The sequence below is a fragment of the Gallinula chloropus genome (genome assembly GCF_964237585.1).
Source record: "Gallinula chloropus genome assembly, chromosome: 4".
Classification (NCBI taxonomy): Eukaryota; Metazoa; Chordata; class Aves; order Gruiformes; family Rallidae; genus Gallinula; species Gallinula chloropus.
The window spans coordinates 45,684,598-45,709,587 of NC_140088.1; the positions used below are offsets into that span (position 1 = coordinate 45,684,598).

Consider the following 24,990-nt stretch of genomic DNA (forward strand, 5'->3'; position numbering starts at 1 on the left):
TTGAATTTCCTTACAAAAATATGCTTGCTGCATTTGTGAACTCATGTTTTATCTGCCTGTTTATGGTAGTGAGAAAACTTAAGATTACAGATATAAGTGTTGAGGATGATGAGGCAAGAATGACCTGTTGTTACTTTGAGAATGAAAGCTTTGTAGTAGCTCTCGAATAGAATGTAGTATCAGAATCACTTGAAAAATGATGTTTGTTTCTACATACATAAAAAGGCCAAAGTGAGAGTGATTATTGTTCTGTTGTATCTGGAAACTGCAGGTGGTAAAGGTTGGCTGAGTAACATCTATCAAGTTAGTGACAGGTCTCTTTTTTTCCTACTGCTTCTTTTAGTCCGATTTTAAGGATTTTTGAGTAGGAGAGCTTTCACATTTTCACCTGGGGAAATTATTCCACTGTCTAGCAGATCTCACCATAGGGAACAGTTTCCTGACAATAAAAATATCAATTACAGAAGTTTTTAGTTACCTTTGTGGCTCCCAAAGGAAGACATTCATATATCTTTCCCCCGCCCCCTTTCTGCATGTGTGTATAAACATATGTATGTGTATCAATGAGGGGGTGAAAAAACAAGAGCAGCCTTTAGTTTGTGGACTAATCATATGCCCTCCAAATTTGCAATATATGCTGAGGCAGGAAAGCTGAAATCAGTTTTTCAATGCTAATGTGTTTATGCTCAGATGTGCCACGTGTGTAAAATTGGCACTTGCCTATGTGAAAGTGGCATTTGCAGGTATGGGTCCCAAACTGTGGGCAGCCTCATTTCTGCTTGCACAAATATACGTTTTGTTATGGCAACTTAATCTGTTTGAGTATTGAATCCTTTATTTAAATCTCTTTTACATCCAGCTTGCAGTTATGGTAAGTGATCGCTTCACACAGTCCACTTAAACTCCAGTATAGTTTCAAAAGTTTTGTTCTTTTCCATCTGCTTGAGGTGATTAGAACTAGCAGGGAGATCCAGCAGAGACCCTTGCCAGATACTCATGAGCTCTGTTCTGGCTTTTGATCCTCTGTCTCCTCTCTTTCCAGGATGGCTGCTTTCCAATAGCATTACCTTCTCCCTAAGACAGCAGGAGATTGTCTGCAGTTATAGCTGATACCCCTCTGTCAAAGCCAATGTGCAGTCTAGTGCTCAAGTTCCAGTTCTTTCAGAGAAAATTATTGCTGCTCTTGTCTGAGTTGTTGTCTGCTCTCTCTACTGCTGACAATAAAGCTATTGCACAGTTACATGCATGTTGTTTTGTTTTCTTCTGCAACTGATAGCTAATGTGCTTCCTCAATCGTGTAACCAGAGACCTTGTTTCACAAGCTTAAAGCCTGCAGATTTAAGTCTATGAAGGTGTAATGAGATAAGAGTCTTTGAACCCAGTGTCAAGGCAGAGTTATGCCATCTTCTGTTCCAGTTTTTTCAACTTTGTAGAGCAGCTAGGCCACCGAATTAGCATATGTGCAAATCTTGAGTCCTGGATGACTCTGGCTTGATTGTTAATTGAGCAGAGCCAGTCATTTAGCTTGCCTGGTAAGTGACAGTACCTGGGTGGCCAAATCATATGTCTCTTGCCCACTGTCACACTCAAACTGATATGGTGCAAAGGAGAGATTGTGTAGGACCTTGGCATCAGAAGTGATTTGATTCATCTCTATTTCCTTTATGGTTTGGGTTTTGGGGTTTTTTTGGCTACCTCCATAGACAATTTTAAAAAGCTTTTATTCTTTTCTAACCGAATACAAAGGAAAATACTTGTTTTGCTGGACATCTAATTTCTGTACTAATTCTTAAACCAAGTAGTAAAGAGTAAGTGACTCAGCAAGACTCCTTCATCTATGACCTGGAAGGATTTCATCTGTGAGCAAGTTAAAAGGAGCAGTTCAAGCCTCCTTTTGTTTGAGAACTAATGCACATGTAATTAGGAATCAGGCAGAAGCAACAATGAAGCTTGTGTAATACAGAAAGTACTGCACAGCCAGCAGCTACTTCACATAAGCAATTATGTGTCTCTGTTGGAACTGGATGGGTAATTTGGAGTAAAAATTTACTGGTTTGTATGGTTGATTCCTGGGGTGGAACACACGTATTTTCTGTGTATACATGCATACTTTTATATATACATTTTCCCTATATATTTTGGTTGTAGAGTACCATTATTGCGATTTTACAGGTAAGGAATAAGGTTGGAATAGAAAATTGAATTGAATCCAGGGATCTGCAACTGTGAGTGTCTAACTGAGCAGCCAGTTTTACTTTGTGGATTAAACAGTTTTTCCCCCTCTCTGTGTTTTGAGTACAGAGTGTATCATCCTTGAATCCTTTTGTTCTACCAGCTAACCCCAACAAAAGCCAGTGGAATTACAGAAGATTACTTGTTTGATTCTCACTGCTTTCACCTGGTGATCACTGACAACAATCAGCAGATAGTGCAAGTTACCCTGCTGGCAAAATAAAAGCAGGGAGCTACAATACACAGAAAACAAAATGTACTACTGTAAAGCCGAATAAAAACTTCACTGTTTGGTAGAAGCAAGGAGAGAGAAATACAGCCTTTTGGTGTGTTGAATCTGATACATGTCATTGGGCGTATTGTAAACTATCCCACACTGAATTCTTCAGCTAGACAATAAGTCTAAGAATTTGAGATGTCACCCTTTTATTGAGATGTAGAAAAAAAGACTGCTGCATAAATATGACCTGTAACAAAACAGAATGAAAAGTAATTAAAGACCTATCCTTGTCTGCATTTAGAATAGTAGGGGGGAAAATTGCTTTTTGGAGGATCAAAACATTTAGAGGTAAGTTTTGAAAATGCTTGTACATCTCATGAGCTTCAACAGTTTTTTAGAGAAGTATAACATTCTAAGAAATATTTGACATGTTTGTGTTGGCTAGTTTTAAAGAGCTGTATATATGATGATTGGATGTTGCTGTTACAACCTAGTGAGATTAGGAAAAAACAGTATTTTCTGGTTACTTGGTTCATACCTTATGAAAGGAAAGGATAAAATAGTTGTGGGAGCCAAAGAAGCTGCTTCAACTGTGGCAAAGTGTCTCTTCAATGCCACTGCCTACCTCTGTGGCAAGTTACTTCATTCCTCCGAGCAGACTCCACACTGCTGAATTGTCAATAAACTTTTATCCAGCTCACCAGAAAATAAGTATGTTAAGGCATTGTAAGGAGGTGACTTAATGGTATCTAAGGAAAAAATCGAAAGCCTGGCCTTGACTACAGGTGTGATCTTCAAAGGGTCTTGAAGGAGCTCAGGACCCAGTTGCTGTTCCTTTCACCTAACTTAGTTCAGCTTGTTCACAGATCCCAGCTAGTATGTGAGGAAGTTTTAATAGTTAAGGTATGGACTGTTACAACTGGTGAAGTAGACGGACAATGTAATGAAGCTTAGGTACTTCAGCAATGAACTATTGTGTAGCCTTCAGTTTAAATTTAAAGGTTCAGTAGCAGTCAGTGTTTGCGTAAAGAATAATTAAGAATTGGATAGCTTTTGATGCTTGCAGTTTCATAACTGACCCACAATAACAATTTGTGATGAGAGCTGCAGATAACAAAATGCACTTTTGTTCCTTGAAGGATGATTTTGCAAATTTTTGTTCTGTCATTGTTTTTTCAAAAAAATCTGAGCTAAGAGTTTTATTGCCTTGATTGTAACAAGAAAATGTTCTCAAGTGTAGGGCAGGTTTTCAGAGAAGTAGGGGGGAAGGGAAAATTAATTTCTTTCAAAAATGAAATAAAAATTTAAATAGAGGTAAGGTTGGATTGTATATGATTCATCTGTTATTCTTCAGTTTCCAGTGAAGACTCGTCATGTGAAATAGTTTTCTCATTCAGCAGTCCTCACTTAGCATGCCTGCTTCACAAATTAACTCATACGTTATTGTTAATTTAGGGCTACTATTTCAAGTAGACCTAGTCCCAGTATAGAGATGCCTGAATCATTTTCATCCTCTAGGGATTTTGTCACCTGTCTATCTACCTTTCCTCATCTTTCCCAATTTCCTGTTCTGAGGACCTGTTTCCTATTAAAACCAGCTTAAACTCAGAATATCCTTCTTGTCTCTGGATCTTCTCTCTTCTTGCCACCACTGTTACTACCTAACTGCAGCACCCATGCATCCTTTTAAATCAGAGCTCTTTGTTCTCCCACTTTTCTTTCCTCAATGAGTCTCAAAAGTTTCTGGAGGCTTTTAGACATCCTGGATGCTGAGTTTTATGAAGCAAGAGGTAGGTCAGTATAAAATTTATTTGGACACCCCTTTATTTTAGAGCCAAAGTGAAGTAACATCTCAAATCCCTGAATTCTCTGCTCTGCCTGTCCACTGGGATTAGCTTGAAGTGTAAACAGACTGCAGTGCTTGTTTCACAGCCAAACGGCTTCTAGAAATCTTCTCTCTTTTCTTTCCTCTAGTCTTAAAGAAATGCAACTTTCAGACCTTAGAATTACTTCAGGCCCACTAGTGGTAGCAACTTATATCATATTGGGCTGGATGTCGGGCATATTTTAATATTGGTGATTAATTAGCTTCAGGTTTCATAGGACACTTTATGTACATGGTCTTGGAAGTGATAACTTTGATACACCTTTCCTGAGGGGGAAAGAAAAGGATGCTGTATATGTAGTTTTCCTGTTAACACCACCCTGCTCAATGTGTGTACCATGTGTTATACTCCTAGCAGGGTAGACCCCGCTTAGGGTCCCAGGATAAATATTGCTGTGTGCATTCCAGAAATAGAAAAATACAGACTAGTTTAGGTTGGAAGGGGCCTCTGGTCAATTAGTTTTGCCTTTTCCTCAAAGCGTGGGTGAACTGTGAAATTATTTCCAATGAAGAGGTGCAGTGTCTAACTGGGTCCTTTAGTACAATGGTGCTTCTTTTTTCAGGTATATTTTTCCAATCTGTATGTCAAAAGAAACACATTGCAGGGGTTTGTTTCATAAATATATAGATGTGTAGGTGTTAATATACCCTAAAATTGATGAATAGAAGCATCTTTATTTTACTTTTATATTGTATATGAAGGGAAAATTGAGGAATGAGAAATATTTTTACCAATATAATTTCACAGGTGATTCAAGAGAATAAACCAGTTTCAGTTTTGGTTCTGATGATACCAATAGAGTTTATAGACCCAGAAATAAGTAAAATAATATTTTAAGAATTTTTCTGGAAAGAAAGTATATGACAGGTGTTTATACTTGATTTTTCCCACAAAATCTTTGAAGACAAGGTGGAGTCAATTATTTACTCTGCCTCTGTTTCCATCTTTAAAACAAAGCAGTGATTTGAAGCACTACATTGTCATGCTAACTCCTTAGTTGTTAGAATCCTTCAGACTAGATGATACTATTTTGAGAGACATTCCAGATTCATTTTTGCAGAGCCAACATCCTAATTCTCCTCTTCAGCCCCTTGTGCCCTGCCTCACATGAACAGGTATGATTTGGATTTCGTCAACCCGGAAACTATAAATCCAAGCTTTAATGGCACATGTTAGTCTATATGTGAAACTCCTTTTCTTGATAAATAAGGGGTTTTATTTATTTGGGGGGGGGGGATGATTAAAAAAATGTAAAATCTACTGATAATTCAGAAATGTGTATTTATACAAGGGAATAAAGTCGTCTTTAAGGTCTGGGTTTTTTTCTCCCCTCTTCAACTGAAAAAACTGTCTCTTACTTGTACTGAAAGCGGAGCCTATCTCAAAGGCAAGATGAATTTCAGGATTTGGGATAAGGTACTCTCAACAACAGTTAAAGCATATGTTTTTGTGAACAAGGATTTTAGTTACCCAGGGTATTGTTAAAAATGCTGGAGTATTTTAATGTGAGCATTTAAATATCCCACATAGCATTTCATATATTTAGAAATATCAGTTACAGCACACCTTTATGGAAAGGCAATTGTTTTTTACATTCAATAAACTTTTTTTTTTTTCTCTCTAAAGGAGTTGGGTTTGGTATTCTTATTATTCCATGCCACAATAGAATAGTACAAAGTGGCTGTTGTTTTGTTTTGTTTTGTTTTTTTTTTCTTTTTGGTTGTTTTTAAGGTCACTATTACTTCTTACCTGACTTGAAAGGTATGTGAAGGACAGAAAGAAACAGTATTTGCAGTGTATCATAAGCTGAAGCCAACTGGCATGTGTGATCGCAGTTGGCATGGGTCAGCTGGTTGACAATAGGCAAGGAACTATACCTTATGGTCTTTCCACCCCCACTTATTCTTTCTGGTGCCACCTATGTAAAGTCCTGAGACTGCTTGTGTGGGATTTCATCAGGCTACAGCCTAGCAGGGAAGGAATATCTCAGCTCATTGCTAGAAGCATTAGGGTCCAGGTCTGGCTTTCTGAAAAGAAAAAGAGAAAAATAACCTTCTTTCCTTAGCACACTTCTGCCACAAATGGGAGAATTAGTCCTTCAGGAACAGAGATATAGGTCCAGTGGGCCTAACCTCTCTGGCTGCTGCAAGAGTCAGAACACTTAACTAATATTTAACACATGACGTATTGTCTTACCTGAAAGAAAAGCCTCAGTAAGTTGTTAGTGAAGCAGAGGAGTGTTTGTATAAAAGGTGGAAGTGGGAACTGTGGGTGCCCAGCATGAGCTTTCTGAAGAAGTAATGCTATTCAATAAAGATATTTTTATGTTGTTGGAGTTTGTTTTTTTTTTTTTCTTTAATTATTCTGAAGCTGTAGAATAGATGGATTCCATTTGGTAACTGCATTTGTTAATTGCTGGTAACTTTGCCATAGTAGTGTAATTCAGTTGTTCCCATGTTTTTCTTGGGCCTGATTCAAAAATCTCTGAAGCTTTCTATTTATTTTGAATGGATATTGGATCAGGCATCATAGTGAGTTGTTAGCTTTGTGTAAAATGTTTATTTTGATTTGATTTTAATAATTTCTTGCAGAATATTTGGTTATGTGTTGGCAACGTGTATAGCTTGGTGAGTACAAATGAAGTTGATGTTTATCTGTATTATTTAATCTCTTGCAGTATGATCCATTGACAAAAAAACCTTCAATCATTGATGTTGTATTCATGTGTTAGATTTATATCTGTTTGTCTGACATCTCATTTCTTAGAATCATAGTTATTGTTCTTATCTTCTGCAACTCTAAAAAGAGAAGCTGTGAAACTTGATGTGGTGTAATGAAGTACTCTTTTGTTTGTTTTTATATATATAATGAAACAGGTACAGCAAGTGGATAAGCAATGTGTACTGCTCTGAGCCCGAAGGCACGTGGGCCTGGCCTTTCTGATATGCATCAATACAGTCAGTGGCTTGCAAGTAGACATGAGGCCAACTTGCTGCCGATGAAAGAGGATTTGGCCCTGTGGCTCACAAACCTACTGGGTAAGATACCATAAGACAGAATACAGACACTGGGCAGTAAGAGATCTCTGTACACTGTTAGCTGGGAAGTCGGTCTTTCAGACTTCTTTGTGTTTTAAAGGTAAAGGTAGTTATGATAAGGTAGCTACCTCTGCATAGTGCAACAGTTTGCAAGGTCAGAAGATCTAGTAAGTAGTTTGCCTCCACATTGTTTCTGTGAGTGGCTTATTTGAACTTTGTTATTAATGTAATGTTTGTTTTTTCTCCAATTTCTTTTTACATGTTCTTTTGCATGTATTGTCTGTATTAATACAATCAAACTGAATGGTGCTAATTCGTGCCATCAAGTACCCCTTCCATTTTTTTTAGTAGGCCTCCTAAAGAGCATGGAGGTACTGGCTGTCTTGAACAGAAGCAGCCATTAAATAGTTCTTTGCTGACCAAGCAGTCTAGTGATTGATAATTACCGCCCAAGGCAATGCATGCCAAGACTTGGGGAGGCTTGTGCTTAGAGGGGTCTGACCTAGTGGCTGCTGCTGGGACCTGGGGATTTACTGGTTGCAGCTGGACGTCTTGGTGTGTGAAGCCAAAACATGTTGATGAATGAGGATGCAAACCAAAAGCCAAAAAAACCCCCAGGTAGACACAAAGAGGAGCGAATGAGCGTATGTGCCTGTCAGGAAGGAAAGAGACAGTTCTTTGGCATATACAACTCATTCAAGAAGGCAGAATTTAGAAACTGTGAGCCAGGAAATAGTGTGTTGTTTGTTGAGAACATTCAAGGGAAAATGGCTTTTGTGTGATCTCTGTAAGTCGAAAGGATTCTACCAAAGGAGTACGACTTGTACAATACCTCATCCTAAGGGAAACATGCCAGCAGTTCCTCTCATTAAACAAAGAGGAGAAAATATTTCAGAGGAGGTAATGTTTACGTAAAGCTTTTGTTGATGTTATTTTGGAGAAAATGTGGATGGGCATTTTTAAATTTGGTGTGTGTGGTTTTGGGGCTTTTTTGTTGCTTTTTTTTTCCCCGGAAGACTGTTCTGGTGAGGCACAGGCAGTGTCCTGCCTCCATAAATGCTGTAGCTGAACAGTCTCAGTGATATTGTATGACAGTAGACACTAGCTAGTGTCCTTCGTCTGCATGTTCTACGTAGCCTCAGTTTTAAGGGGAAGTATCACTAGCAAGAAGAGATATAGCTGATAAATACTGTGTTCTTTCATTGTACTGACATAGTGCTTTTGCAGGTAGATGATACCTATTTTAGACTTAGAATAGTTAAGAATCCACAACTGCAAAAGTGGCTCTTATTTTATGTTACATCTTTGCATGGTACTTCCATTTACATTCATGAGTTTTGAATATACAAGTGTCTAGGCAATCCCATAACAAAATCCAGAAATCCTGACTTTTCATCCAATTATCACAAGACAGCAATCCAAAAGACTGGGGTTTTTTTTTTGAATCAGAAACAACCTGTTCCATTAAGGATTTAATATATTGTTGAAATATTTTAAATAATGAAGTTTTAGCAGGCCACTCTAAAACAAATAGAGAAGCCTGTTTGCAGTTTGTAAGAGTTCTCACAGTAACAAGTTTACAAATGAGGTCACTTTTCAGCAAGAAAGTAGCAACCAGCAGGTGGTTCTGAAATGCCAACTATAATTAAAAGTCTGTTTTTTGGTATGGACATCAAATTCTGCACTGCATAGCTAAATGGGCACAAGCTTCTTTTAATTAAGCAGCTTGAACAGTTGCTTCATGCGTTCCCCCACACCTTCTCACATCAGGCTCTTCTTTTTGCAGAGTTTGTCCTGAAGAACTGTTTTGAATTGCTGTGTAGACATTGGTATTCAAATTAATTATAAGTTAAAAATCACATTCAAAATAAACTAAGTGTAACTGAATTCAAGTAATTAACATTCATGTATTAATTCAGAATTCAAATTTGATTTAATTAGTGTATAATTTAGGTTAACTTGAATGAGAGGGAGGGACATATGAGTGTGTTGCTGTAAGACAAAATAGGTATGAATTTATAGCATGCAGGTACCTTATTGTAAACACCTGTTTCTACTCTCTCACATTTCAGCATCCAAAAGGATAAAAGGATATGCAAGACTTTTTGTTGGTTTTGGTTGTTTTTTAGTGGCTTCTTTTTCCTTCATGGGAGAAATAATGTACTTTACATTAATGGTCAGTAGACTTTCACATGCATGGATGTGGAGATAATATTCTATGTATCCACACTCTAGTTAGCTCTGCGATAGAACTTGTGTGGCTCCATTTTAAGTATCATTGTGCCACTTTTAGTACAATAGGATTATTCAATTTACAAACAAAACTAACATGCATTTCGATTTTTGCTACGTACGTTCATGTTTTGTTTTATCTATACTTTGTTCATTCATTTGTACTATCAATCAATGAAGGCATGGAATCTTTTTCAAATAAATACAGATTTTTTTTTTTTCCCCCAAAATAATAGAAAGAATTTAAGCAAGAATACAGCTGAACCTCTTTGAGCAATTGATGATGATTCTGGAAATTTTTATCAAGAGACAAATATGTCCTACATGGTGTTACTGGAAGTTAAAATGGTAACAGTTTTGCAGCAGCAAAGCCTGGTGTGGCTTTGCTTACAAACTGGAAAACCTCAGAAGAATATTGCGTTTTATAATGTGAATGAAGAGTTTTGATATTAGATGGAAATGAGGCACAGATAGAATTGGATCTTACCTAAGTCACAAATTGGTAGACTGAGATACATGATACAGCTGGACAATAACCATGAAAGAATTTTTCCCCCTGACACTTTGGTTGTCTCACTGTAATTTGGCATGGACATTATTGCAGGGTTGCTGCGGGGTTTGTTTGTTTTGTAATTACTCCTACTTTTGTATGCATTTTGCTAATTATGTTTTGAACTGTCAGAGGAACTTGCAGCTTCCGAGAGGACAGTTTGTCATTACAGCTCCATTGCTGAATAGATTTTAGCTGCCTGTGTTCTAGGGGCTGGAAAAAAAGATGCTGCAGATGAAATCAATGTGTCAGATGGGATTGACTCCTACAGTATTGTACATCATAGCATTCTCAAAGTGGGACATATTAGCCTTGTGGAGGTGGAGTTTCCATGCTGGAGGGAAGATTGGAGCTGTGAATGTTTCATCTCTTGCTTCCCTCTGCATAGCCCTGGTGGCGCAGTTAACAGAGTCTTGCAGTGGCAAAGTTAAGTCAATGTGTTGACCCAACCATCTTGTAAATCATCGTAATCTTTGAGTCTTGTATTTATTATCGGTAGAACCAGTGAAGCACTCAGCAACACTTTTGCTGCTGATGTGTTTCAAATTGAGTAGATTATGTATATATGAATACTCTTGAGAGTCTCATCACCAGTCTGTTGTTTAGGACAGCTGCATGGGGATGATTTCTTTGTTTCCCCTTTAGCTTTTATGTAAAGCTCTGATATTATTCCCCATTCCTGGACCCCATTTACCAGCTGCAAAGGGTTATGGTATTGTAGCTTTTTTAATTCCAGCTTAATTTGGCACATGGGGATAGACCTGTAAGATGTGCATGGGCATATGTCTGGGCTCCAGGGTTTCAGATCACTGAGGCATCTTCCTAGCTTTCTGGGCTTTAGAGGCTCAGAAAACAAGCTGGAGAATGCAAAATGCTGAGGAATTGGACATGTAAATGTTGAATGTTGCATTTTGGCCATGAGCCAGCAGTGTGCCCTGGGGGCCAAGGTGGCCAGTGGGATCCTGGGGTGCATCAAAAGGAGTGTGGCCAACAGGTCAAAGGAAGTGATCCTTCCTTTCTACTCTGCCCTGGTCAGGCCCCACCTGGAGTATTGTGTCCAGTTCTGGGCTCCCTGGTGTAAAAAAGACAGGAATCTCCTGGAGAGAGTCCAGAGGAACCTACAAGGGGGGTCTGGAGCATCTCCCCTGCAAGAAAAGGCTGAAAGAACTGGAGCTGTTCAGCCTTGAGAAAAGAAGACTGAGAGGGAATCTGATCAATGTTTATAAATACCTGAAGTGTGGGACACAGGGGGAAATGGCCAGCCTCTTCTCAGTGGGCTGTGGGGACAGCACGAGGAGCAATGGCCTCAAGTTGGAGCACAGGAAGTTCCACACCAATAAGTGAAAGAACCTCTTTCTAGTGAGGGTGACAGAGCCCTGGGACAGGCTGCCCAGGGGAGTGTGGAGTCTCCATCTCTGGAGATAGTCAAGACCTGTCTGGATGCCTCCTTGTGTGACCTGTCCTGGGGACCCTGCTTTGGCAGGGGGGTTGGACTCAATGATCTCTTGAGGTGCCTTCCAACCCCTACAATTCTGTGAAGCATGTAAAAGGTACTTGGTTGCAAAAGGGAAGTAGTCTTGGAGTAAAGGAACAGAGGTAAGGATGTTAGGTGAGGCACTGAGTTCAAGACCAGGTGTGGAATTTAAAGGTGTGTTGAAGGAGGTGTAACATTTGAGGGATGAAGGGTGGGAGGACTTCTGCAAGGAAGTTGTCTTTGATTCTGAATTAAAGCAAAACGTCCTCCAGCTTGGTGTTCTTGTTTGGTTGTCTAAGAGGATTCTGAAGCACACCTTTATTTTCAACGTGTGCATGTTCAGCTCAAGCCAGTGGGAAGCACAGGTTTTCAATACCTGAATATCAACACATTCATGACCCCAATATTTGGTGATTCTATTGGCACTGCTACAGTTTTGTATCTAGTTGAGTGGCTTTATCATTTTCTTCAGCATCAAAATGTCTTTGGGATTGTTTATATGTCCCATTTCAATTAAATGTAAGTGCTATCAAAACTATTTCTCTTACTGTCAGCTATTGTAGGAAACAGAGTAGTCTGGTCAGAAAAGAATGTTTTCCATGTGCATGCAATCATTGGCCTGTGTTTTCTTGATAGTTACTGCTTTTTGTTATCTTGGGTTTAAATGCCACACAATTTGAGAGGGTCAGGAGTTTTCCCAGTGGCATCTCAGTATTATAGAAGCTCACTGTTCTACTGATTTATTTCAGAGATTCACCCAAGAGTATTGTTTCCATTTGTAAACTAGTAGTTACAGTAGTGTTACCCCTGATGTACAATTAAAATAATCAACTGGTTGTGAGGCTGGAGGCAGTGTCTTGCATTGTAGTTATTAAAGTGTGGAACAACTCAGTGCAGTTATAGAACCAACTAGCTTTTGCTGGCTTATGTTAGTCTTTGAGTCCCTCTGTCACCTTCTGAAGACTGGTTGAGTGAGATGGCCCATAGGCTAGGTATCCTGTCATAGACCTCACAGTCTGATTGCATTAGGACCCCCAGGACTGGGTAGCCTTACGGATAGCTGCCCACTATAGTGGACAAGTTTCCAAATGGTAGGTGTTCAGGTCTATGTTTGTGTTTCTAAGGGGCATCTGGCAGTGGTGGTGAAAGAGACGGTAAGCAAAGTTCGCGAGGTTGGAGAGTGCCTCCATATTCCTGCGTTTTTTAATACTTCTAGTGTTGTTTTTTTATTATACTTAATGTTATTACCATTCTATAAAAACATTGCAACTGCTTTCTTGTAATTATAGGGGGAGTTATACATTTTTAATGGAGTTTAATGTTTTTTCCATACAAATACACAGAGCTATTTTTTTCCTTGGGCTATGAACATTACTCTCATTTGAATCAATATATTTCAACTGTTAAATATGTCAGAGTGTCTGTTTTAGCAAAGAAATGCCACCTTTTGGAGCCATAAAATAGAGTGAATTGAAAGCTGACACCTAATATATTTTTCATTGGATACAGATGTTCAATGCAAAACTCATTCTTTCAGCTTTCATAAATGGGAACAGAACTAAAATACTCTGGCTTAGCGTACAATGTGCAGTGACCAAGCCGCTAATGCAGCTCATCATTTAAAATAATACAAATATATTTTTAAATAGCAGGAGATAGAAGAATTTTTCTCTGTGTGTAAAGAGAGAATACCTCTAAATAAGATTTTAGGGTGGGTTTTTTTACTGCTTGGCCAGTGAAATAATAAATCTGTGTATCATAGGACAGAATATATATGTAGAATGTGATTTTTTTTTTAATTATTTTTTTTTTACCTGTGGAAAAATGTATGCTTTCCAAATAAAAAGAAAAACTGAGTAGGTTAAAAATATTTGAAACACATTTTTAGAAGAAAACAAGCCTATTATAAAATGCAATGTTGTGTTAAAAATGAAGCAGTTCCTATAACATATTCATTTTTCAAATTTAGGCTTTTTATGCCTTCTGCCAAAAATGCTGACGGGGCAAACAGGCAAATAAGTAAGCTGGAATGGTGATGAAGGCTTTTGAGCTGCTGAGATGTTCAATTCTTGTATCTGTGGGCTATTATAGTCTCAGTCCTGGATTCAACTGACTGGAGGCGCTGCTAAAATATTGCCAGTTACGCACAAGCTGCCGCTGAATGTTGGCAGTGTTGCTACTGCTCTTTTGCCTGGAGAAGTCATTTGGGTATACCAGAGCTAGGAAGTGGGCTGTATGGCTGTGGGATTTAAGGAGGAATAAAAACAGGGGAAAAAAACCCTTCACATTAAACAAATATTTCTGAAGTACAAATGTGTTCAAACAAGTTTACGGTCAACCCTTGTATCTGAGGATGGTTTGCTGGAAAGGTCTTATGTCTTTCATTTTAACTGACCACGCTGAAAAGACTCACAACCCTTTAAGGGATGCTGAAGTATCTAACAGTTTTCAGGCAAGGGCCTAGACAAATCATCTTTCCTTTGGCATCTTTTTAACCATGTTGCCTTATAATACTGCTGTCTTGGGTGTTACAAGTGACACTGGCTACCAAATTGCAATGTATCAGCAATATATTGCAGAATTAAAATTTCTTCTACTTCATTTTTGTTACTTTTGAATGTTAGTTTTTCCCCTTTCCTCTGGATGAAATGATATAGAAAAGCTTTCCTGTTTTTCTAAATCTACTTCTATTAGGGTTTTTGGACACACACACACACACACACACACACACACACACACACACACACACACACACACACATTTCATGGAAAATAAATTTCCCCACACAAGTAGAGAAGAAAGAAAAAGCAAAAACCAAACTTATTTTAGTCAGGTAGCTGCTTGTTGGTCAAAAATCTGTGGCAAAAAACTTGACCACCACTGGGCAGACTTCTGCTTATTGTCATGCTTGCAAACGAGAAGGTTTTGAGTAACAAAGAATGGGAGAGGGAACCACCCTCATTTTTTGTTAATTTTTAATTTTAATTTTTTTCAAGGTAGTCTGTTGTTACTGATGATTATTGTACAAAAGTCTATGAAAAAAAGGGTGATAGTGTTATTTCTGTTCCCAAATGACATATGTATATATCACCACAAACAAATAAATCCTGTCTTAATAAGAGCAAGAATTGATGTTCTCTTTCTATTTGTACAAGTTGGGAGCTGAAAAATACAGCTTCAGGTCAAAAAAGCGTCCAAGGAGAAGGCAAATTTTTCAGTATAAATATGAAAATGGAAATCTTCAATAAGAAATAGGAATATCTTTTACCTGGAAATGATGTTCAGATTCTAGAAGTTTAGTCTGGGGTGGTAAATGATTCCCTTCTTATTTGGTCTGTCCAGCCTGGTCAGCATGCACAGCTCCTAGTAGGATTCTTGTGATGTCTTGTGCCAGGACTATGTAATTATGGTGTAATGGAAGGTCAACTGGGCTCCTGTAGCCAGGGAGGACAATCTGTGGGAGCTGAAGTACAGCATCATCTAGCATGATAATAATTTATATATTTTGAAATCAGAGTATTTTAGCTTTGTTCTTTGGGTGAAAAGTTTAATTTGTGTGGCAAGTAGATACATTCCATGAAATTTCACTCTCTTTTTTTCTTCTCCTCTACCTAACTTTAATTCTGAAAAAGCTCTTTCAGAGGAGCACTGCAGTCACTCTAGTATGTTGTCAACTTCTTGCAGGATCAAGTCTTAAAGTTTGGGTTGGTTTGGGGTTTTTTTTAAAAGAAAATACAGTCCTTCCTGACATGATTTTTCTACTTCTATTACAAAATAAGCTGCATTAGTGTTAGCAACTCTTACACTATAGTATAGCTAACAGTGCATACTGGTGTAAACCATTTGCTTGCTGTACTCGGTGTCTTTTAAACCACTATGTTAAAAGCACTGGAATTTGATATGTAAAATGAGGTACATGGAGTCTACGCTAGAATTATTTTTCAAATAGCATATGCCTTCCCAAAGAAAGCATTGTTGTTTTTTTTTTTAATAATTTGCTGTATGTCTACCAGTCAATAATGAATATTAATGACTACTACTTCAAAATAAGGCAAGTTTTTCAGTTAAAGCATATTTCAAACTGTTGTCATGGTTTCTATTGCTTTTACACAAATGCAGTCTATGCCATTGCATGCTTTCTGTCACGCTAACTTTCTGTTTGCTGTTCAGGTAGAGAAATAACAGCAGAAACATTTATGGAAAAATTGGATAACGGTGCCTTGCTTTGTCGATTAGCTGAGACCCTGCAAGAGAAATTTAAAGAAAACAGCTTTGATGCAAACAAGTCTGGCAAAGTAAGTGTTGGTAAATGTTTCAGCATGTTTTATCAGGAGCTGAGGTACCTGTCTGTTTTGTACTGAGCTTTTTTTGGGCAGTGAAGAGATTTAATTTGTGGAGGTTCTGTAAATGGCAGTGAGATAATTGCTCTGTGTAGAGAAAATAGAATATAAAATTATGGGAATTGCTGCTTCTTGGGTAACAAGGTAACGATGAGATGGAGTTACTCAAAAAATGACTTGTAATTATATGGAGGATAAGACATAGGACAAGGCCTAGCAGAATGATGTGGTAGCTAATAGAGAAAATGTGATGCTTGTATTTATTTGCAAGGGGTCTATTAAGGAACTGTGGGAAGTGTCTTTTCCTCCCTAAACAGCTCTAGGGAGGCCAATAATAAAGTTGTATATTTAGTTTTGGTGCCTTGAGTTTGAAGGTCATGTTGGTGTACTAGAAGAGATTCAGTAAAGAGTTGCAGGAATGATGCAGAAGATAGGGAACTACAGAAGAAACTGAAGAGCTTTACAAAGATCAAGTTAAGATCTTCCTTGACCACAACTTCTTCCCTTCAATATCAGTGATTTTCATAGGACAATCTTACTGGGAGCAAGTAAAGAGTGCAGCAGGTTTCTTTCCAGAGAAGTTAAACTGAGTGATAGACAGGTGAATATATTTACTCTTAAACTGTTTTTATTATTCTTGTTAAATTCAGATAGATATATTTCTTGAAAGCTAAAAAAGGCCGGTAAACAGCATGTAAAAAACAGCCCAAGAACAGAAATCAGAGTGCTGCTTCTATTCTTTATGTTTTTATAACTAGTCTGTAGCAGAAATTAGGGCACAGCATAAATTTCATCGACATTTCTGAGTACTGACAGCCTTGTGTCAGCGGTAACTGCGTAAGTTGTTTCTTTGTTTATTTATTTTATGCCCCAAGCTCATAATTGCTGCAGAAGAAATTGTCTGGACTAAAGCAAGCTTTATTTAGTTATTGTTTAACCTTCTGTGGGTTGGTGTGGGTGCAGGGGGGCATTGTTTGCTTGCATTGGGTTGTGGGTTTTCTTCTTCAGAAAAAGGAAGAGATAGCTGGGAAGAAAGATAAGTAAAGAAGGAAGAAAGCCTTCCTCCACAAAGGAGAGAAAGACAGCTGGAACTCATATTTCATTTTTCAAATTATAATCAGGGTTTTGTTAGTACAAGTACTGGATGACTTCTGCGTTCCTTTTTACAATACAGTCCAGCTTGTCTTTGCCTAAGAGATGGTTAGTCTTATGGTAGCTCCAGAATGGAGAAAACACTTACAGCAGTCTTTTCAGTTGAGCCTAGGAACTAGATAGGCAGAAAGGGTAGTTACTTATTTTGGTGGTTTGTTTTATTTTTTTTTTCTTAACAAGCAAAAGGCACCATTATTGACAAAAGCTATTAAAAGCTTCTGTGAATGCCCCAAAGGTAAACTTGGTACAGAGTTCTAAAACATTCCCTTTTCTTATCTTGCCTGGCTGGTGTACTGGAAAATTAATTTACAGTCTGATATCTCAGAAAACCATGTCTATTTAATATAAAGTTCTCAGGAGAGTAATAGTCTTAAATTCTACTGCAGAGTTGTATTCAATATTCAAAAATACAAACTATGCTTTTGTTAGATGTCTAAATACTGCCTTGGGGGTTTTTGGTTGCTTTGTTGGTTGTTCAAGGCTTTTTTTTTTTTTTTGCATCGAGTTTTGTCTGATGGTGGCTTATTTGGAGAGAGCTGCCATTTGGAAAGATATCCCAGGAACACACCCATGTTTGGTACTTCTGGCTTTGCCACCAAAAAGAGGTAGAACTCCTCTTTTGTATTAACTGCCTTGGATGAGAATATGGTCTTCCTTGCTTCAGTTAGCTGATGCCCCTTTTTTTGAACCTATGTTACATTAGAAGCCAATTAGACATTTGTAATCCCATATGTTGTAATTACCTAGATTTGTTGGTCTTTTATTTGTCAAACTGATGTAACAGGCAGTGCAATTAAAGGGAAAAAGTTCTGTTCCACTGTTATTTTCTCAAAGTATATTATTTCATACTTAGTATGGTAAAAATTCAGAGAAATGGCAGAGTAATAGATTTGTGTCATTGTAGGCTATTAGGGAGCTATTTATCCTTTCAGATTGCAATTCCCTGTGTAGCAGTCCTAGGCAATAGGACTAGTCTACACATTGGAAAATCTGACTGTGGTGCCAAGGAAACTTATAAGCAGACTATACCATATGAAATTTAGCATAGTAAGAATTCCACAACCCTCCCCTGAATGAACATTATGTATTCTGTTAATAATACATGTGGAATTTTTAAGCCCTTTGGCCATTTCTATGTGCACAGGAGAACGGAAACATTATGGTCTTTCACTCAGGTGCCTTCACTGGCAGCTGGACGTTGTATAGAGTCCAGCTTCTATCAAAATGGATAACATGCTTTTCTGCCCCTATACATAACTTTAATTTTTTTAGATAGAAGCAGACTGATAACAAATGAGTGGCTGCCAGAAGGATCAGCTTGCAGGCAGCACCGGGTTGCAGCTGAGGGAGACAGGATAAGGCTATAGATAATCAGGGAAAAGTCATTCTGCAAGCTTGAAGAGTTGGTCTGCTTTCAGAAGTGAAGTTTTTCCTTGTATGGGAGCTACTTCCTAGATGGCAAAGCTCCATAAGATATTTGGGTTTAGCTTTGTCTTAAAGGAAGATGATGTATCTGTTCTGCTTGATCTATACTGTTGATCCTACACTGACTTTTGCAGCTCTTTGGGGCTCTCTGTCCAGTTTAGCAGCTGTAGTAACACTTGTAAGAAGACCAGAAAAAGTAATATTGCGTACACTGACACATCAGTTGTTTGCAGTAATTCCTTAAGTTCCCATTGCAGTACTCTGCAGAGTTAAATACTGTTGCTTCTGGTTCCCTAGAACTGTATCATTCCCTTCCTTATTAGGGAAGACTGAAATTTTGTCAGCCTTTCTAAGTGTTGAATAAATTGGGAAAGCATGAGCCAAAAATTTTGTGCCTCCCACAATATCAGATTTTTAAAGTATGTAAGGAAAATGGTGATATTGATATAAAACTTACAATTTTGTGTCATGTGGAGACACTTGTGGATACTGGGGACATCTTCAAAAGGCTTAGGAAGCTACTAGTAATATGGCTTCAGAATACAGCTTTATGAAACTGGAAAGGAGATGGAAAGGTGCACAATGCACCTTAATCAGAGGAAGGCAATGAATGAGAAACTTTTTGTTGAGTCACTTTTTACAAGTGACTGCATAGGTTAAGATTCTTCAGTGTGGAAAGCGGCAACATGGGGGCATCTGATGAAACTTGCAAGATCAGAAATGGTATGGTAGATGTTTGGTCTTTTCTATACAAAAACTATGGGACATCAGTTGAAGTAAGTAGGAGCCAAACAGAAAAAAGGGGGTTGTGGTTTACTAACTGGCTGGAAATTCCTTGCCAGTGAATGTTTACCTGGCTTCAGGAAAACACTGAGTAAGGTAATGGAAGAGAAATCTCTTGAAAGGCTAAGTATACAGAAACACAATCTAGATGGGGAAGTCCCATAGCTAAAAATGGAGCTCGAGAAAGTATCGAGAAGTATAGCATTTGCTATGGTCTTAGTCTTCTCTAGTCTGGGTTGGATGAACCTTTCTCTGACCCAGTAGAGTCACTCTTATGTTCCGTGTATGACTGGTTCTTTGGGCTCAGTACCTTGCTAGTTGTACAGATGGACATGAGCAAATCTATCCTTTCGCAAGGGCTGAACTTTAAATTAAATTTGTACTACTTCTTTTCTATAAAAGATGTGCCTCTAGGACTGCATCCCTACAGCTAAGAATAAATAATACCTGAGTCACGGGCTGGTATCTCGTCCTCCAGGGAAGTAATCAAAAGCACTGGGCTGGCAGCCTCTGCTGCCATTTACAGAGTATCTGCTAGTTGTCCTTCTGAGTGTAATGCCATCATAGGTGCTTTGGGATATCATAATTGATACTTTGAATGTGTCTTCCACAAGTCTAGCTCCCTAACCTTGCGGTATTCGATTTAATCATTCAGTAGTAAATTATTAAAAGCATTTCAGTTTCTAAAGATGAAGCACATGACAGTTCTTCATTTCAAAGGATGTTAAGTGCAGGATTCTTTTGTATATCGTAAAAGACAATGTTATTCATTGTTAAGCAGCTAAACCATGCTACAAAAACTAATGAATCTGAAAATAGCGATGTTTTTTCTGATCCTTTGCTTCAGACTGGTAAAGCTTTGAGTTTTAAATAAAAATGGATATTTTAAACAGGGAGGGCAGTATTAGGCTGGTCTTAATGTATAATTTTAAAGAAGTAATTTTTTCCTCTTTCTGGAGATTTTACACTCATAAACCTAATCATGTGCATGTATAAAAACTACAAGGAGTTGACTGATACCAGTCTTGATAAATGCTCAAGATTTGTATTGTAGTAAGTTGTTGGAACTACCTGTACTGCTGCTGCTAATGATCTGCTGTCTAGAAACTACAGACTTATTATTATAACAGGAGTTATTCCATAAAAGTGGTTCATGTCACAGGATGCCATTTTGTAATTTCTCCTATTGGCTTGTATTTCGTCTCTATGCTCTCCAGGCAGTATTTTACTTTTCCTGACAGATAGTTAATTTGAGAATTTCACAGCTGTACAAACAAATTCAAAGCATCAAGGCCTGTGAGTATGCAGAGAGTCCATGTTTGCTTGGGCTTAGTTTAGTAAGCCCATTAATTAGGATTTTAAAATAAATAAACTGTGTTAATAGTTATAACCATTTAAATAGGCAGTGCATAGTAGTTTGCCCACCATCCTTGAAGCTGCCTAGGTATTTATGAACATTCCACTGAAAACAATGTTTTCATGACAAGTGAATTAAAACAGGTTGAAGCTGATCAGCCTTTTGCTCCAATTTCTCAGAGGTTAATCAGATAAATCTCAACACAGATCTCTTAGAAATACTTTTGAATTGGAATCTAAAATTCAACCTTTTTTCAGGAAGCTGGAATCTCAATTTGATTTGGCATATAAAAGAAATAGAGCAAAGTACAAAATAAATCCAGATACGAATATATCTTAAGTCCTAAAATGTTTGACTCAAATACGTGTTTAATTTTATCCTTCCAGCAAGAACTGATATAATAAGATTAAACTGAATTTGCACTGAAATAAAACTTTTGTGTAGAAAACAGTAATTTTTTGATGTGTATATACACTTCCACTGCAACTGTCTAATCAAGCTAATTTTTGCAGACACATTTTCCTGGGCTTCCTAATGTTAAGAGATTTTGTCCATGGCTTACCTGTAGTTCTAGTATCTGAAGTTATTTTGCAGTTGTTCTGTCTCCAAAGCTTTTAGGTGCTCCTGGGAAATACACTTGGCAAGTCTGATACTTGGTGCATGTAGATCACTGTGACAGCATTGGCTTTTCAGAGTCATACAGGTTTGTGTAAGGTGAGATTTTGGCCTAGCGAGAGCACCTTGAGAGTCACGTTACACATTTTGAAAGTTACAATTAAGAGATCTAAACTAGGATTTGGGATGGAAGTTTTTTGCCCTTAATTAAGTTCTAATGTTGAAGTTGAATCTCAGAGGCCAAACAATTCAGCAGTTTCACAACTGAAAACTCATAGTTTGTTTTAAATGTCAAGATGTTTATTTTTCTGAAGACAATTATGCATCTGTGGAAGTAGAGGCAGAATTTTGTGAACTGAAGAACTTGAAAAGCTGGGGAATTAACTTGAAATCTGTCAATATTGAAAGAAGGAGCTGATGGCAAAAGAAGATTATAAACTGGGCGCCAAGTTAATTTCCCATCTCAGCTGTAAGTTTGTTTGAGTTTGGGAGAGTGCATGTCTGCACTTTCATTTTCCACATGTGTAATGTAATTTGGGAGTACAACAGTGTACGGTAGTGGCTTGATTTGTGAACATTATCAAGTGCCTTGAGCTCTTCTTGTTTGAACAGTATTGCCATCCATTTGGTGAGCTCTGATTAGTGTTAGGTAGTTCCCATTATGAAAGCAAACTGATATTTGACTCTGCTCATTTGCAAAAAACACGGAAACTCATCGTTCTCTAAATGTAGATAGGAGGCAAACCTTTGCTTAGGAATCTGCTGCTTCAAAGAGCTTTGTGTCTCCTCTGCAATGGGGCAACAAGCAAATGGAGCAAACCTAGTCTCCCTGAAATAGAGCATCCCATATCCAGTTTAGGATATGACTCCCAGTATCATAGAATCATAGAATGGTATGGGTTGGAAGGGCCCCCAAGGATCATACAGTTCCAACCCCCCTGCCACAAGCAGGGACACCAACCTCCAGGCCTGGATCTACACAAGGCTGCCCAGGGCCCCACCCAACCTGGCCTTGAACACCTCCAGGGACGGGGCACCCACCACCTCTCTGGGCAGCCTGTTCCAGCACCTCACCACTCTCTCTGTAAAAAAACTTCCCCCTCATATCCAATTTAAACCTTCCTTCCTTTAGCTTTAATCCATTCCCCTTTGTCATGCCATTGTCTGCCCTTTTAAAAAGTTGGTCCCCCTCCTGTTTCTCTGCTCCCTTTAGGGACTGGAAGGCTGCAATGAGGTCCCCTCACAGCCTTCTCTTCTCTAGGCTGAACAAGCCCAAGTCCCTCAGCCTCTCTTCATAGGGGAGGTGCTCCAGCCCTCTAATCATCTTTGTGGCCTCCTCTGAACCCTCTCCAACAGTTCCACCTCTTTTTTATATTGCAGGCCCCAGCTCTGGACACAGGACTCCAGATGGGGCCTCACGAGGGCAGAGTAGAGAGGGACAATCCTGTCCCTGTCCCTGCTGCCACCCCTCTTCTGATGGAGCCCAGGATCCCCTTGGCCTTCTGAGCTGTAAGAGCACACTGCTAGCTCATGCTCATTTTCTCATCTACCATGACACCCAGGTCCTCCTCAGCAGGGCTAATCATCTCCTGAACCAGTCTGAGTTAGTATTGAGTAACAGCTCTGCGGTTCCTCTAGCAATTTATAGGAACAAAGGATGTGTGTATGCTCATTCCATCTTTTCAATCTTTGCTTTGCATAAAGGGAATTATTTGAATGGAGAAACATTCAGAGATTCACAAGGAATAACAAATGCCTCTGAGTCTCCAAGAAAGCAAAGTGTCTGGTAGCAGCTGAAAAATGAGGAAATTTGTTTTTAGAAAGTCTTCTGTATCTTCGTATGGATGGATATGTTACCACCACAGGTTAAATGGCAGATGAATGTGCCACTGTAACTCTCCTTTCTAAGTAATCCAGGAAGACCTGTTCGAATCTTGGACAAGGTGGGACTCTTGTACAGATGCTGTAAGGTCAAATTGTTGGCTTTGTTTGCAGAAGACTCCACATCTGACAAACTACAGGAGGTGTAATAGGTCAGATTAGTATATTTTCACCTGAACTGATGAAATATCAAGCCAGGAAGAGAATTAGGAAAATATTCTGTAATTTCCCAAGGCAACTTGCTTGATTGGTGGGCTTGGCGGAATTCAGAAAGCCAGTAGTTTAAGATCAAACTAAACCTGAACGAAGTAGTAAAGACGCATTATTTTTGAAGGGCTATTAAAAATGAGGCAGCTAGTCTAGTAAAGACATTCTTTGGGCTAGATATTATACTTTATAAAATCCACACTGGACCTCTTTGAGCTTCCTTTACTGGAGTTGTCAAAAAGTGGGTGTGCATTGCAATAATTGAAAATATTAAAATGAAAAAAAGAAAAGGAAAAAAAGCAGGTAACTTTTTTCTTCAAGTAGAAAAAGGCCCTGCCCTAAAGAAATCCTTTCACCAAATGATTGACGTGCTGTGCAATGAAAATCACTAGATTTATAATTTCCTTTAATTTGGTCTTTTTGAAATATAATAGTACCTTTGAACTTAATGCATCAAAATATTCTCAGTTAAGAATAGCTTTAAGAGATTCCTAAACACAATCAGGTATGTGTGATTGCTATGAGAATATCCATAGGTATGACAGAGAGAACTGCTTCAATGTTTTTTTTTAATTCGGAACTCATATAAATTTTCATGCCTGAAGGTGTAATGTAAGTTCAGATTGAAAGGGCTAAGAAGAAATTTTCTCTCTGGACATTTTCTTCTATTGGTTGTTTTTTTTGGGTTTTTTTGGGTTTTTTTTGTTCTCTGCCTTTGAAGCATGTGCATCTTGCTCTTCTTAGACCCTGGATGGCCAAGCTGGAAGTCTCCAGATCTAATCTATGCGGTGGTTTTACTTTTACTGTAGGCTTCAATTTCTCAAGGTTATTTGTGTCCCGTAGATGGGATGGATTCCCAGCAAGTACAGTGAACTTGATGGCTTGAGCCTGTCTGCCCTGTGCAGAGTCCTCAGCTATAGCAAAGCCATGTTCCGGTGCTCTCTGTGAGTTATAAGTCTGGCTCTCTAGTCGAGAATTGCATAAATATAGTTAGTCTATGCACAGATTCTTCGTGGTCTGGGGCAGCAATTTGCTTGTCTGCACACTAGTACTTTGTGAAGATTTTTTTTTTTTTTGTGCAGTAAAAGCTTATGGAGCCAATTTCTAATCATATGCAATATAGATATGGCCCTTAGTTATTTGGGAGAAAAAAATGTGGAGCATTGTCTTTGTATATTAATCTTCATAGTGGCAGACTGATGTGGATATGAGAGGAAAGGAATAATTTTGTGAAATGGCTCACAAATGCTAATCCATCTGGAAGGAATCATTTCCATGAGACTGTAGAGCTGTTTGCTAGAGAATTCCTTGTACCTTTTTCAGACATGTCAATAGCTTTCTGTGCTCATGTTCAGCTGGATTGCTTCCAGTTTTCTTGCAGATATCTTAAGATTTGCCTGCAACAGGACATGTAGATTAACCCTGTATGCCTCAGCAAATAATTCTTACATCTAAGGCTTTTCTACTTGCTGGAGGATTGCATGGTAGGATAGAGTTGTTACTCACCAGATCATAATAGGAGATTTCTGAAAAAATGTAGGATATTCTGTGGTTGCCCGCTTAGCACCTTCCAGGTGAATACCTTGAAGAACTTTCCA

At 38.4% G+C, this 24,990-nt stretch overlaps 1 protein-coding gene across 1 annotated transcript in view; it reads left to right on the forward strand.

Annotated features, from left to right (window-relative positions):
• Window positions 1–6,928: 6,928 nt before the first annotated feature.
• Window positions 6,929–24,990, forward strand: part of GAS2 (growth arrest specific 2) — a gene marked incomplete at its 3' end in the record, with an annotated part of 78,140 nt that continues 60,078 nt past the window's right edge. The window contains exons 1-3 of the mRNA XM_084263914.1: window positions 6,929–6,965; window positions 7,215–7,376; window positions 15,803–15,927. Of these exons, the coding sequence (XP_084120040.1) occupies window positions 7,235–7,376; window positions 15,803–15,927 (267 nt within the window). The 5' untranslated portion in view covers window positions 6,929–6,965; window positions 7,215–7,234. The remainder of the gene's footprint in view (window positions 6,966–7,214; window positions 7,377–15,802; window positions 15,928–24,990) is intronic.